This window comes from Monopterus albus, unplaced genomic scaffold, assembly GCF_001952655.1.
Source record: "Monopterus albus unplaced genomic scaffold, M_albus_1.0 scaffold510.1, whole genome shotgun sequence".
Lineage (NCBI taxonomy): Eukaryota > Metazoa > Chordata > Actinopteri > Synbranchiformes > Synbranchidae > Monopterus > Monopterus albus.
Genome location: NW_018128390.1, coordinates 66,459 through 82,954, shown reverse-complemented (window position 1 = coordinate 82,954; position 16,496 = coordinate 66,459). Strand labels below are relative to the sequence as shown.

The 16,496-nt window shown below is 39.5% G+C and overlaps 1 protein-coding gene across 1 annotated transcript; it reads right to left on the bottom strand.

Moving 5' to 3' along the window:
• Positions 1-263: 263 nt before the first annotated feature.
• LOC109952882 (solute carrier family 12 member 3-like) lies at positions 264-16,025 on the bottom strand. Its single transcript, XM_020588191.1, has 26 exons — positions 15,894-16,025; positions 15,231-15,371; positions 14,996-15,071; positions 14,500-14,595; positions 14,083-14,222; positions 13,729-13,839; positions 13,497-13,608; positions 13,027-13,154; positions 12,859-12,943; positions 12,535-12,692; positions 12,192-12,299; positions 11,452-11,575; positions 10,911-11,012; positions 10,166-10,321; positions 9,940-10,039; positions 8,044-8,214; positions 7,820-7,913; positions 7,418-7,524; positions 3,324-3,406; positions 3,147-3,215; positions 2,623-2,727; positions 2,156-2,267; positions 1,609-1,695; positions 1,224-1,359; positions 1,010-1,077; positions 264-459 (listed from the first exon to the last, which is right to left on the bottom strand). The coding sequence occupies exons 1-26, from the start codon at positions 16,023-16,025 to the stop codon at positions 321-323; spliced, it is 2,940 nt and encodes a 979-aa protein (XP_020443847.1). The 3' UTR covers positions 264-320.
• Between the last annotated feature and the right edge of the window lie 471 nt (positions 16,026-16,496).

Below are 16,496 nucleotides of genomic sequence, written 5' to 3'. Positions count from 1 at the left end.
AATTGAATTTATATATTTATGATAATTTCACCAAAAGCTGAAACATGTAGAGTTTCATAAACACAGAAGTTAAAGTGGAAGTGTTGCACTGAATTGCATACAATTGTACAGGTGTACCTATTAAAGTGGCCGGTTAGTGTATACCTAGGAACAAAGCTGTTCTGGAGGCTTGTGACATCTCGACAACAAAATAAAGCACTCGATGTTGGTTTTTTTTTATACTTTCAGAGGTGCAGCGTCTATAGGTGCTGATGCAACAGCACCGTATACCTGGCATCTACTGACGTCCACGATAAAACACATTTTCTTCGGAGACATATTTACTGGCAGTAGAAAGTGAGAACATTCTGCTGGTTTCCTCTTATCAGCAAAGCAGGGCAGTGGAGGCCGCAGGTCAGAGCATCCAGCCAGGCCATGTACAGAGCACTGGGGCAGTCGCTCTGTGGCACAGGAAGGCTCCTGGAAACACCACCACATTTACATGAACAGAACACATAAAACAGAATAAGAACAAACACTGCTTGTACTTCACCTACAACGAAACCATTAAACAGTCAAATTAGTGCATGCTATGTTTTTGCAGCAAGAGATTAAATCGCTTCCTTCCCTTTGTTTTGTCTGAATCACACTGCATAAAAATAGCCATTGCCTGGTAGCTGTGTATATAATTTGACATCCCTGTGACATTAGACATGTATTATTTTCACCCCCAAAACTGTTACAGAGGCCTGTATTCATGTATATTTGCATTGCAAAGCCTGCGAAGCAAAGACAAAACTAGAGAGAGAGAGATTAAGGCCACTCATTCACAAGAGTATAGTTGTGTTATAGATACACATCTAATTGGGCTATGGCAGGATATAGACACTTCACACTATATATCAGAAATGAGTACTTTCTTCTTCTAAGTTAAATTGTGCAGTATTGTACATCTGGTAAGTCTTGATGTCATATTCTTCTTAATCCTTCATGTCCAAAACTTAACTAATAATACAAACTGTGTACTCACACAAGCACGAGAGCAGCTTGTTGTGAATTCCTCCGAATGATTTCATTCAGTCTCACTTTTCTCTCAGACTATGAAAGGAGAAAAAATATGCAACAATCTGTCATATAGGGACAAGCAACTGAAAGATCTCATGTATGGAGGCATTTGACACAGCAGATGACATTATAAGGGACAGCGTCTTGGGTTAGCCACGACAAGTGTACACCCTAAATACCTTAAGTCTGAAGGCCTCAAACTGCTTGTCAGATATTTTCCACGGGACACTTTGTCTAAGCTCCTCCACTGAGATACCATCCTGCTGTTCATCATTTAGCCTGAAGGGAGCAACGTTGTCCACAAACCTACTCAGGCTGAGCAGGAACAAGAACAACAGGACAGAGGTCAATGAGCTAAAATCTACAAAAACTACGGAGATCTAGATCTGTATTCTTTGAAGTCATCCTAACATTCATAACACATGGTGTATTGCACACAGTAGATTTTAAAATGCGTCATTTGTAATCATTATTAGGCTGATTTCTTCCACTATCACTACAACTATTCAGTTTTCAGTGTATGTTCTAACACTGAAGGCGAATGCAAGAGTTTTGGCAGCATACTTCTTCGAGTGTGGACGCTTCTCACTGTCAGTCATGACAATAACGTCATTAAAATCCAGACGAAATCTCTTCAGCAGTGCGATCATCCTAAAAGAAACAACAGTCAAAATGTTTACATTTCTTTCCACAGATCATTATGCACATCATGCAACAGGACTGGAGGGGGAAATCTGATATTTCTTTGTATTACACTAAATCCTCAAGATTAAGTCTTTTCAATTCAAACACCCTGCATGACCGAATATATGGAATTTAGAATAAATGATTTTCTAAGATTACTTCTCTGTACTGTATTTGGATTTTTGAAGTAAATTATTTTTGCAGCTCAAGAAAACTTTACAGGGACAAAAATGTACAGAGACATGACCAAAACTGTTATCTTTAAAGGTTTTCGGTGTGCACCAGGACGGGAAGCTGTCTTGCTCAACAACGTTTGCTCATAATTCAGGTAATTCAAGTTTGGTGGATTCTCCAGTGTTTGAAAATACAATTATTAAAAATACAAATACTAACAGTTATCCCAGAAGGTTAACCAGAGACAACCTACTCTTTGAGGCGTTCGTCCATGTTCTGTTCATCTCCCACGATGAAGACCCTGACCTTGCTGCTGCGCCAGCGTTTTCTCCTGGTGAGCAGGTAAGGTACCAGCAGAGTCAGACCTTTAAAGGTAAGATGACAACAAAGACCGCACTTAAGAAAAAAAAAAGACAACTTAGATTTGTGGCTGTCAGGAGGGAAGAGATGAAGACTGCCCTTTATCCAAAAACCAAAGAGGACACCACTGAGGGTTAAAGTTGATCATCCTAATATCTTGAAGTTCTTTCTTATTTTTTTTTTTACTGAGGTTGCTATATAGATTATCATCCCCATTCTTCATCATGCATTTGATGCACACATCATAATAAGCTGACATAACCGGTGTACCTCCACAACCCTACAGGATAAGTGCTTTAGATGATGGGTGGAAAACCGATGTATTGTGCTTGTTTTGATCAAACCCCTCTCTGTGCTCACCTCCATCATCAGCGATCCAGTAGATGTCAATGGTTTTCTTCCCCTGGTCACTCTGAAACACTGTCCTGGTCTGATCGCTGTCGTCTTTGTCTGAGATGTCCTCAACTGTGACAACAAGAGGAGCAGCAGTGAAGAGTGGGGCCAATAATTTTATTCATTTTAACTGTGGTTCTTTATGGGTGACAGTGTTGCAGTGGGGCTCCTCAGAGAATTAGGGGAAGGGTAATAAATTTAAGTTTAAATGAAACAAAATCATGTGGAGTAAACTGCAGGCTAATGCCATCACTACAAACCTGTTTTTACAATAAATGTTTTTTCCTGCAAAGTCTGAGTTTGTATTCACTGACCTAACGGTGGGTTGGCTTTGTTGTTAATGGCTCAACTATAGACTAGGATTATATTTGCTTATGCAAGGCTCAGGGGAACATGTCACATTGTTTCCAGCAGCAGCAAATTCTACAGAAATGAGCGCAAGTCAATGCGGTGTCCCAACAACATGTAAACCTGTACAGTTAAGTGCTCACCTGATTTCATCTCACTATGTTCCTTGTGGTCATTTTCTGCATATTCATCAGACTCAAACCCGTGGTTCACTGGAACAAAGATATTTTATCTTTCAATGGTGCACAAAAGGTGTCATATTGTAAATAAAAATCACATGGAGAACATTCAAAGACATTGTGGAAATGTAGATTTCTAACCTTCAAATTCATAGTGGCTGTAGATATCGAGGCCGTCCATCATCCTCAGGATACATAGACTGTAGTTGTGGTCAAAGGTATCACTAGGTCATAGAACAGCAGTAGACAAGGGATAAGTTAACATGTTTTTTAAAGGTCTGTGCAAAATTGTGATTCAGTAACCTTACTATATATACAATCTTTTATTTCCAGCAAGACCATAAAAACATGTTAAAAATCCACCTGAAGGCCCTGCAAATCTGTTCTCTTTACAATGCACCATTAATAAGGACCAACTTACTATATAGTGTTAATATAATCTACTGTGCTTTCAGGAGCAGTCTCCCTCCAGTTTGACTTGAAGCCCAGGACCAGAGTGTTGGGCTTCAGTTTGCCGAGACCAGAGGCCTTAAGAAATGGTGAATGAGAACAGAGTGTTTTAGGGTCAAAAACATACTGGAAGTACATGTACTACATGGGCAGGCTCAGGTCTTACAGTGAGAAAAACAATATGATTCAATGTTCTTTAAAAGAAATAATTAGAAAGTAATAGATGTTGTGAGAAATGAATGAAAGTGGAGGTAAAAACAAATAATTTGTAACAGCAATGTTACAGTACAGCCACCTGTGGGCACTGAAGCAAACTAATTACCATCTCTGAAAATTACAAGCATGTGACAACTTTGTTAAACCTGCAATCAAGCTAAATTCCTATTAAATGTGTTTTGTACATTTAAAGTAGTAAAACTTCCCACAGATAAACACATCCAGCTTCTCAAATAGCTGTAGCTGTACCTGTAACAAGTGTCGAGCTCCAACTCTGAGGCTCTCTGCAGTGAAAGGAGTATAAAACGAGCACACCTTCCTCTTCTTCATCCACTTCACCATGCTGTCTGTGGCGTCGTGTGGTCGAGTCTGCCTCTCCTGCTCCTAGAGGAGGCAGGAATTCAATATTATTTTTACACAACAAGGTACCTGGCATCTACTGACGTCCACGATAAAACACATTTTCTTCGGAGACATATTTACTGGCAGTAGAAAGTGAGAACATTCTGCTGGTTTCCTCTTATCAGCAAAGCAGGGCAGTGGAGGCCGCACGTCAGAGCATCCAGCCAGGCCATGTACAGAGCACTGGGGCAGTCGCTCTGTGGCACAGGAAGGCTCCTGGAAACACCACCACATTTACATGAACAGAACACATAAAACAGAATAAGAACAAACACTGCTTGTACTTCACCTACAACGAAACCATTAAACAGTCAAATTAGTGCATGCTATGTTTTTGCAGTAAGAGATTAAATCGCTTCCTTCCCTTTGTTTTGTCTGAATCACACTGCATAAAAATAGCCATTGCCTGGTAGCTGTGTATATAATTTGACATCCCTGTGACATTAGACATGTATTATTTTCACCCCCAAAACTGTTACAGAGGCCTGTATTCATGTATATTTGCATTGCAAAGCCTGCGAAGCAAAGACAAAACTAGAGAGAGAGAGATTAAGGCCACTCATTCACAAGAGTATAGTTGTGTTATAGATACACATCTAATTGGGCTATGGCAGGATATAGACACTTCACACTATATATCAGAAATGAGTACTTTCTTCTTCTAAGTTAAATTGTGCAGTATTGTACGTCTGGTAAGTCTTGATGTCATATTCTTCTTAATCCTTCATGTCCAAAACTTAACTAATAATACAAACTGTGTACTCACACAAGCACGAGAGCAGCTTGTTGTGAATTCCTCCGAATGATTTCATTCAGTCTCACTTTTCTCTCAGACTATGAAAGGAGAAAAAATATGCAACAATCTGTCATATAGGGACAAGCAACTGAAAGATCTCATGTATGGAGGCATTTGACACAGCAGATGACATTATAAGGGACAGCATCTTGGGTTAGCCACAACAAGTGTACACCCTAAATACCTTAAGTCTGAAGGCCTCAAACTGCTTGTCAGATATTTTCCACGGGACACTTTGTCTAAGCTCCTCCACTGAGATACCATCCTGCTGTTCATCATTTAGCCTGAAGGGAGCAACGTTGTCCACAAACCTACTCAGGCTGAGCAGGAACAAGAACAACAGGACAGAGGTCAATGAGCTAAAATCTACAAAAACTACGGAGATCTAGATCTGTATTCTTTGAAGTCATCCTAACATTCATAACACATGGTGTATTGCACACAGTAGATTTTAAAATGCGTCATTTGTAATCATTATTAGGCTGATTTCTTCCACTATCACTACAACTATTCAGTTTTCAGTGTATGTTCTAACACTGAAGGCGAATGCAAGAGTTTTGGCAGCATACTTCTTCGAGTGTGGACGCTTCTCACTGTCAGTCATGACAATAACGTCATTAAAATCCAGACGGAATCTCTTCAGCAGTGCGATCATCCTAAAAGAAACAACAGTCAAAATGTTTACATTTCTTTCCACAGATCATTATGCACATCATGCAACAGGACTGGAGGGGGAAATCTGATATTTCTTTGTATTACACTAAATCCTCAAGATTAAGTCTTTTCAATTCAAACACCCTGCATGACCGAATATATGGAATTTAGAATAAATGATTTTCTAAGATTACTTCTCTGTACTGTATTTGGATTTTTGAAGTAAATTATTTTTGCAGCTCAAGAAAACTTTACAGGGACAAAAATGTACAGAGACATGACCAAAACTGTTATCTTTAAAGGTTTTCGGTGTGCACCAGGACGGGAAGCTGTCTTGCTCAACAACGTTTGCTCATAATTCAGGTAATTCAAGTTTGGTGGATTCTCCAGTGTTTGAAAATACAATTATTAAAAATACAAATACTAACAGTTATCCCAGAAGGTTAACCAGAGACAACCTACTCTTTGAGGCGTTCGTCCATGTTCTGTTCATCTCCCACGATGAAGACCCTGACCTTGCTGCTGCGCCAGCGTTTTCTCCTGGTGAGCAGGTAAGGTACCAGCAGAGTCAGACCTTTAAAGAGAAGAAGAAGAAGAGAAAGACAGCGCCTTAGGAAATGGCTAAAAGACATTACCGGAGGATAGAAGGTGACAAGCCCAGTGGGTTTTATTTTAACTGAGCTGGCTATAGAGAATTTTATCCCATCCCTATGTATCCCTTTTATAGGCATTTGACATTGTACACAAACTAGTAAGTCAACATAGAACCAATGTTTTTGTACTTGTAAACCCTCTTTGGGCTCACCTCCATCATCAGCGATCCAGTAGACGTCGATGGTCTTCTTTCCCTGGTCACTCTGGAACACGGACTTGATCTGATCACTGTAGCCTTTATCAGAGAGGTCCTCAACTGTGACAACAAGAGGAGGAGCAGTGAAGAGTGGGGGCAGATGATATATTTACAATATTATTTATGCATTCTGAGGTGTCACTATATAAATAAAATATGGACAAGGTGGTTTGAGTCTAGTTCATTGGAGTTATTATATGTTATGTATATTTCCATGAAATTCATGGAGACACATTTGGCAACTTATGCAGCATCAAAATACATCTCACAACAATCTTTTTAAATGTATGTAGTGATATGTAATGTACTGTCAGTCAAAACATTGTCCACAAAATCTAATCTAATGTGAATATGTACAGTGAGAACTCACCTGACTGTCTCTCAGGAGATGGCTGGTTGTCATTTTCTACTGATTCAGATTCAAAGCCCTGGTTTTCTAAAGAACAGAAATTACATTCTCAACCACTGCTGTTTTTTTTTATTTTGTAAAAATATACATGCAATTTTGTATAAAAGCAGACAAACATTAAAGGTATAGATTTCAAACCTTCAAAATCAAACTCAAAGATATCCAGCCCGTCCATCATCCTCAAGATACATAAACAGTAGTTGGAGTCAAAGGTGTTACTAGACAAAACAACAATGAGGGGGGGGGATGAGACCCAGTAAACTTAAACTGTTGATATTGTGACAACTCAAGGGAAGAAAACTGACGTTGCTGCATATTTCAAATATGTTAAAGTATGGGCAGATAAATGTCTCTCTTAAGTAACGCACTGAAAATCTTGTAAAGAAACTTGCTTTTCTTTGGAATCCAGGAAAATTTGTTTCCTCTTCAAAATGCACCATTAATAAGGACCAACTTACTATATGGTGTTGATGTAATCTTCAATGCTTTCAGGACAACTTTCTCTCCAGTTTGACTTGAAGCCCAAGACCAGAGTGTTGGGCTTCAGTTTGCCGAGACCAGAGGCCTTATGAAATGGCAGATTAGAGCAAATGAAAACACACTGTGAGCATGTATATTGAGAGTCACAGGTTTTACAGTGAGACATACGGTATGTTTAAATGTTGTATTAAATAAGGTGAAAACTAAATGAGAATGGGTGTGAACAAGAGATATAACAATGGAAAGGATGAGATAATGTAACTTTAAAAGGCTATAATTTGAAGCCAGACAGATTCCCAGTAAATGTGTTTTGAACATTTAAAGCTGTAAAACTTCCCACAGATAAACACATCCAGCTTCTCAAATAGCTGTAGCTGTACCTGTAACAAGTGTCGAGCTCCAACTCTGAGGCTCTCTGCAGTGAAAGGAGTATAAAACGAGCACACCTTCCTCTTTTTCATCCACTTCACCATGCTGTCTGTGGCGTCGTGTGGTCGAGTCTGCCTCTCCTGTTCCTAGAGGAGGCAGGAATTCAATAATATCTTTACACAACAAGGCAACATCAGGACAGACACAAATGAAGGTGAAAGACATTCAACAACACCAGTCAAAGTGATGAGCAGCTGCTGTAAGGAACAAAACTGGTGAGGCTGAAGGACCGACCGTGATGATGTCTCCACAGATCATGAGGCTTATGTGCTTGGTGAAGGATCCAACAAAGTCTACCAGAGCAGGTCGCTGGTTTGGGGGCCCAGTCAGGACAAGACACTGTGGCCTGGAAGAACACACCAGAGAACAGAGATGAGGACCAACAGACAAAGTTTAAATCAACACCATCACCACTGATATCCAACTCCACAAGATTAAATATTAATGCAATATTGTTCTACTAATTCAAATGTAATGTTCTACTTAAAATTGATTAGACATACAATGGGTACAGAAAGTATTCAAACCCCCTTAAATTTTTCACTCTTTGTTATATTGCAGCCATATGCTAAAATCATTTAAGTTCATTTTTTTCCTCATTAATGTACACACAGCACCCCATATTGACAGAAAAACACAGAATGTTTGACATTTTTGCAGATTTATTAAAAAAGAAAAACTGAAATATCACATGGTCATAAGTATTCAGACCCTTTATTTAGTATTTAGTAGAAGCACCCTTTTGAGCTAATACAGCCATGAGTCTTTTTGGGAATGATGCAACAAGTTTTTCACACCTGCATTTGGGGATCCTCTGCCATTCCTCCTTGCAGATCCTCTCCAGTGCTGTCAGGTTGGATGGTAAACGTTGGTGGACAGCCATTTTCAGGTCTCTCCAGAGATGCTCAATTGGGTTTAAGTCAGGGCTCTGGCTGGGCCATTCAAGAACAGTCACAGAGTTGTTGTAAAGCCACTCCTTCGTTATTTTAGCTGTGTGCTTAGGGTCATTGTCTTGTTGGAAGGTGAACCTTCGGCCCAGTCTGAGGTCCCGAGCACTCTGGAGAAGGTTTTCGTCCAGGATATCCCTGTACTTGGCCGCATTCACCCTTCCCTCGATTGCAACCAGTCGTCCTGCCCCTGCAGCTGAAAAACACCCCCATAGCAGGATGCTGCCACCACCATGCTTCACTGTTGGGACTGTATTGGACAGGTGATGAGCAGTGCCTGGTTTTCGGGCCACTCTGCCCTAAAGCCCCGACTGGTGGGGGGCTGCAGTGATGGTTGACTTTCTACAACTTTCTCCCATCTCCCGACTGCATCTCTGGAGCTCAGCCACAGTCATCTTTGGGTTCTTCTGTACCTCTCTCACCAAGGCTCTTCTCCCCTGATAGCTCAGTTTGGCCGGACGGCCAGCTCTAGGAAGGGTTCTGGTCGTCCCAAACGTCTTCCATTTAAGGATTATGGAGGCCACTGTGCTCTTAGGCACCTTAAGTGCAGCAGAAATTTTTTTTGTAACCTTGGCCAGATCTGTGCCTTGCCACAATTGTGTCTCTGAGCTCTTCAGGCAGTTCCTTTGACCTCATGATTCTCATTTGCTCTGACGTGCACTGTGAGCTGTAGGGTCTTATATAGACAGGTGTGTGGCTTTCCTAATCATGTCCAATCAGTATAATCAAACACAGCTGGACTCAAATGAAGGTGTAGAACCATCTCAGGGATGATCAGAAGAAATGGACAGCACCTAAGTTAAATATGAGTGTCACAGCAAAGGGTCTGAATACTTATGACCATGTGATATTTCAGTTTTTCTTTTTTAATAAATCTGCAAAAATGTCAACATTCTGTGTTTTTCTGTCAATATGGGGTGCTGTGTGTACATTAATGAGGAAAAAAATAAACTTAAATGATTTTAGCATATGGCTGCAATATAACAGAGTGAAAAATTTAAGGGGGTTTGAATACTTTCCATACCCACTGTATACTGTTGGGCTGCTTATATACTATATTATCAGCTGACATGTGATTTGAGGAGAACTGATACATGATATAACTAAAACGTCTGGTCACTCACCTAAAATTCTTGACATGATCCTCCACTCCAGAAAGAGAGACAGAGTATGACAAAGCCATGTTGTAGGTACCTGCCTGGACCGATGAACCCCAGTTTGCCTCTGGATTTAAAAAACACAAGTGAGGTGCATATGAAAAAACTGAGCAGCAAATGTAAAAGAATAGGGCAAATAATCAGAACATATTTGAATTTTAGTATACTGTATGTATTTTGGTTTTCCACTCACTTGGCTTGGTGTAGTTGACATATCCAAACAGGAAGAAGATGATGCTGAAGGTCATGAGAGCAGCCCACCAAGTCAAGAGGAACATCAGCACTACAGAGATGACTGCTCCAAACAAAGCCGTCCATTTACTGTAGTAGTGAAATGAAGGCCTCCAACCTACAGTGACGACAGTAAGAATAAGAGGAGCTTGAGCTTTGATGGTTTGATGGTTTTGTTTTACATATCTAATAAAGAGCAGCAAGAGGCTTATCCCACAGCACTGGGCAAGAGGCAGGGTATCACTGGAACAGGTTATCAGAGAGCTGTTATTGAAGCACAGCTATAGCCCAGTTCATCTCTCTATCAAATGTTCACACCTTTGTGAGCTTGAATGTGGTCCAGAAATCAAGTGACCGTCTCTAGTCATTCAACCCATTTTACATTTAAAAATGTGTCGAAAAGCTTGACTAAATTTGAACAAAATCCAAAAAGCTATAAAGAAAACATCTGCCTCCTTAAATCAAAGGTCCTAATCTTCTGTACATCAGGAAAGACATGAAATAATGTGCTAGCAGATTGCATAACTTTCAAATGTGTTACTTTGTTAGAGCTCCACAAAACCATGCTTAGCGGTGGCCAAACGGAAAAAGGTCATACAGTATGGGTAACATTGTAAGGCAATGACAGCCAGGTTTGTCATTTACTCTGGAAGACTTTTGTCTAGTCTTGTCTGTAATGCATTGCAGCATGTGAGTAGGAAACTCACCAGGGGAGTTGGTGATTGAGGCGTGAAAGCAGCTGAAGTTGATGAGGCAGTAGGAACACAAGAAGAAGTTGGAAATCAAGCGTGCGATGATGTTCAGCTTACCTATAATGAAATGGGGGGAGAAATCAGCAACACATTACAAAGCAGTAATCGCAAACTATAAAAACTCCTTAAGCTGTTTCCTCCTTAATTCTAAGAAGGTGGCTGTGGTAGTGCAGTCGTCTCCCGACCAGGAAGTTGGTGGTTCAACTCACAGTCTCCCCCGCATGCCTAAGTGTCCCTGAGCAAGACACTGAACCCCGAATTGCTCCCGGTGGCTTGATTAGTGCCGTTGCGTGGCAGCCTGTCGTCATCGGTGTGTGAATGTTGTGTGTGAATGGTGTATAATCCTCTGTAAAGCACTTTGGCCAGTGCAACACACTGTGAGAAAGCGCTATATAAAATACAATCCATTTACCAAAAACACATTTTATTGAAGACATTAGCACATAAGAACAATAGTTTTAGTAACAAAATGGCAACAATATTAGATCACACCCACCAATGAGAATGAAGACCACAGCAATCAGGTAGCAGAGGATATAGGCCCGGAGTGGCTCATCATTTTTCCCATAACCCTTTGCAAAGAACCCAATGTATGGGTATATTTTGTCTCTGCACAGACACTGGCAGATAAAAAGCAGAAAATATGATTTAAATAAAAATTCTTCTTTGTTAGACTTCACTAAATATATGTTTTAAATAATTATAGTATAGCAATACTATTACAGTACCATAAGAATGCATATGAATATGATTAATATTAAATATATGTATCAGTATATTCAAGTTTAAATTGTCCAGAAATGACATGTTAAAAATATGGTGCAGTTTCTCTCTTAAAGCAGTGTGGCTGTCCAACAATGTCAAATTCTAATGCACAAAAAGTCAGTTTGTCTTTAGTTGGAAGTGTCAAATGATTAATTATTACAGTGTTTAAAATACAAACATGCAATGAGACAGTGTAAAACATGTTTCATTATATTGGTTTCCATTCTAGATACACAAAATCCAGAAAGTGAAACTAAGTAAGTAAGTATAACCTTTTGAATTGGAAACACAAAAATGTTTTTTTTTGTCAGCACACAAGGATGCATTAAATCACATTTAAAAGAAGAAAAATGCAACTCTCCCGTTTATTAAAGCTGGGTTTTAATTACAAAAATTGGTTGTTTTGTTAAGAAAAGTGGCATTTATAGATGTATCAGGCATTTTAGCACTGATTTTGCCCGTCTCTCTCACCTGAAACACTTTAGGAGCAGAGACGAGGAAGCCGAGAGCGGATGACAAACTGGCCGCAAAGACACCAGCAGTGATGAGGTAGTAAAAACCTGAAACCTGGCCCAGTACCTGGTTGGATTAAGAGTTAATTACGAAACAAAACAATGTATAAACAAAAAATGTATTAATCCGGCTTTTCCTTACCATTTCTTCACTTGTTCCTCAATACCACTCAAATTTGTGAACACTTAATATAAACACCATCATTTAAGGAAAACCGTTAAATTTCAGTAACCCAGTGTAAGAGTAGCGAGATTAAAAAGATACGTTTATTCCATGATGAATACTTCTGCAACTAGACTACCTTTGAATTATTGGCCAGACCATACTGGCAGGAGTCTGACAGTTTGCACTTCGTGAAGTTCCAGCCCAGGTTACAACCCACACCCACACAGCCGTCAGTGATGTTCGAGGTCAGTATGTCAGTTACATTACCAGAAGCGTCCCGTATGACACACGCCCCTAGAGCAGAAGGGAGATCAGCTTTTAGACCCTTGAAACTCACTTGATGCAGGTTATCACAGTATTTCACCTTTGTTGTTTTGTCGAAGTAAACATTAATATTAGATAGAAAGGCAGAAGAGACAAATCCACACAGAATCAAAGTATGTTAAAACCAGCATCTTACCAATAGTTGCTGAAATTCCTATATAACTGAGTGTTGTCCAGAAAATGGCCATGAGGGTACCTTTGGGGATAGCAGTGGCAGGGTCCTGCAAAAAGTAAAGGATACACAGATCAACACTAATACAACTGTTATTGGTATACAGTGCCTCTGCTGTCTTTCTTGACATACTTTGAGGTCTCCAGAGATGTTGGCTCCAGACAGGATGCCAATAGCAGAGGGGAAGAAAACGGCAAACATGTGGAAAAAATCATTTCCATTTCTCCAGTCTGCCTTCAGGTTTTCTAAGAAGATCTCACCTAGTGACAGGGAACAAAAAATAGACTTAAAATACATAAAATTCAGTATATAGTAAAAATGATATTGACATAACCTGTAGAAAGTGGCAAAAATGACTTGATATAATGTCTTCTGGTGGCAAAGAAGAAGGAATTGTGGGAATTGAAGAGCTGATGCTTGATGCTGATTAAATGGTTCTCCCATTACTGCATCAGATCTTTTGTTGTTTTAAAAATTCAAAAAAGTATGATAAATTCTTCTGTTTTTTAAATGAAAATCAATATAACGATCTCTACAATATATTAAAATAAGTGATCAACAATGCTGCTGACAGTAGTTTGTTCTGAGAAACTTAAACTCACTCCGGTATCCAAAGATGCCTTGGGCCTGTTTCTCTGGACTGGGAGGGATGAACGTGCCCACAAAGTAGTTGGTAAATGAGACCATGAGAACTATGAAGAATAAAATCTGGGTCTGAGAGACAGAGCCAGATGGAGAGAGGAGAAAAAAGGGAAAGGTATGAGAAAGTTAAACATAAGGTGATTTGGAGGTCATTTCCAAAGATTAAAGTGAGACAGGACAGGATGTGCTCACCTTTGACTCCCACTCCATCCCAGCCAGTGAAATGAGCAGAAGCATAGTCACCGTGATCACACCCACAATACGCACATCATTGTCTTCATCAACCATGACGACACCAAACTCCTACATTAATCAACCAAATTATTCACACATGCATAAGAACACGGTAATATTCTGGTATGCAAGTTATTTTGCATCAGCTATTTTTAAAAATCCTTTATACTGTATATGACTTTGTAAAAACAGCTTGTTCATTTCAGGTTGGCAGATTCTAACAGGAAGAAGAAACCTGTTAAAGCCAAATGACATAATCGGAAAAATGAAACAAACAAAAGCTCTGTAAAAAGTAAAAAGCATAATAAGTACCTGCATTAAATCACAGACCACCTCTGCAAAGCCCACAGTGTTAAGTGCACAAGCGAGAGCGTTGGCAAAGGAAAAAACCATCCCAATTGGTCCACCGATTTCAGGGCCCAGAGAGCGGGAGATCATGAAATAGGCCCCACCTGAAAATTATTTTAGCCCACAGAAGAGCCACACAGGACTAAGATTATTATCAAAGAACAGATGCTAAAAAAAGGAATAAAAAGGCTGCACTGAGGTACCCATGAAACTATGGAAAACATGCATGACTTGTGTAGTTATATTGTTCTTTTTATGTTTTTGAGCGGTATAGAAAAATTAAAAATTATAATGTCAAAATGATAATTTTATATATTTAAGCATCAATTTGCTTTATGTTCTGTCTGTGCAACTTTCTGTTCTTAAAGGCAAATGACTGACCTGAGATCACCCTCCCATTGGTGGCGATGGCAGAGATAGAGAGAGCGGTTACAGAAGTCACCGTCACAGACATCAGGATAATAAGGCAGGTCAACACTGAGATAAAAGAGAAGGTATAATTTATTATTATTGCAATACTAATATGTCAAGACAGAGATTTAAACGGCATGATAATAGTTTGAAGGAGGCTTTTTTTAATAAGACTTGACAGAGCTTTCACACTTTGGATATTGTGTAATATGGAGCACTAGGATTTATCACAAACAATCTAACTAAATGATTAAATAAAACATGAGTAAAGTTGGAAAAAACTTAAAAAATAAAGCATGCCTGTGCTTATTAATTTGAGGCATGTATTTTTCTCATGGAGGAAAGCAGTTTCATCATTGCACTTATAGGCCACCGTAGTTCTTGGAGCATAGGTTGTGTGTTCAGCTTTAACTTCCCAAAAAAGAACTAGCACAAACGTTCTGCAGGAACAAGAAAGATAACTCACAGATGCCTGCCTGAGAAATGATCCATGACAAGCGAAGAAACAGGATGACTCCCCAGATATTCAGCATGCAACGAATCTGTAAGCAAAGTTCAATAAAACCAGCTCTATGAATGTCTGTAACACTGTTTCATATGTAAGGTGTTCAACCTGTAGAAAAAGGCTGCACATGACACTCTTGTCCCTGTTTTGCAGTCTGTATGTGCAGTATGCTCAAATACACACAAGGCACACTCACCATGACTCCAGTCACCCAGCCAAATCTAACAGGAGCTTTCTCCTGCGGACCTTTTGACTCTCCATTTCCGCTGTCAGTGACTGGCAGGCTGCTAACTGAGCCTGCAGTGGTGTCAGGAACCTCAATTCCTGCATCGTCTTCCTGGGAAAAGCACAGTTTAAGTTGGCACAAGTACAATTTGTTGGTTTTGTAAGCACTTCCCAAAATCAAGGTTCGCACTTCACACACACATTTTTACTTTTTGTTCTGAGAAGGTTAAAGACAGGCATAATCATACCCCAAAAATTCAAAAAGTGTATATACTGTACATAAAACTAAGGATGAAAGTATCAGTGATATACTATACTGTACATACAGCAGGCCAGTCATTGATATAACTATTATATACATTTTCATAATTAAAAATAATTACAATTATTGTGGAGTTTTCCAACACAACTTTGGCCCTGAATATTTAATGGTATTTATGGAACTTATTAAAGATGCGTTTAATAGAATGTTTTTGAAGTACTTCTTTTCAGTAATCTGTACTACTCTTTCTTGAAAAGAATATAGCACATACTTTCTCCAAGGCCATGAAGCAGCTAAAATATAGTATAGGGTCTGTTAAGTTGGATGATGCAGGTTTCTTTGAGGCATGGTTTGCAGAGTTGGACAACTTACCTCAAATGCCTTGCGAAGAGTCTCCAGAGAAGGTCGGCCCCTTGACTGCTGGTGTGGCAGGGTGCTGGCATAGTTCTCCAGATGTGGCACCAGGTCTAAGGTGCTATAGAATGAAGACCTCCGCAGGTCCATCCTTGAACCTCGGTGTTCTGACGCACTGTCATACAGGATGTGCAAGCAAAAGTGTTTTTTTTTTCAATATAAGAAAATAAATTGAGCTAACATTGCACTAGATGCACAGTATGGTTGTTACATGTTACTGAAAAATGTTATGAAAAATCTGTGACAGGAAAAACCTATTGTGATATAGTTCTTTTGAACTCTACATGGCATGCATAAAACGAACAACATCAAAGTTAACTGGGTTAACAGTTTTCACTTTGGTTAACTGGGCCCCATTTGGGTAAATTTAAAAAGTCTAAAAAAATGTTATTTGGAAAGTGAAAACGGATGCTAGAAGCTAACAACACAAACCTTGAATCCGCATCTGAGACGACAATGGTTGGAGGAATTTGGAGGTTGCCATCGTGTTGCTGGCTGCTATGTTGTTGTGGAGAGTACCTAGGTTCATTTGCAGTGAAACGAATACGAGGGATGTGATGT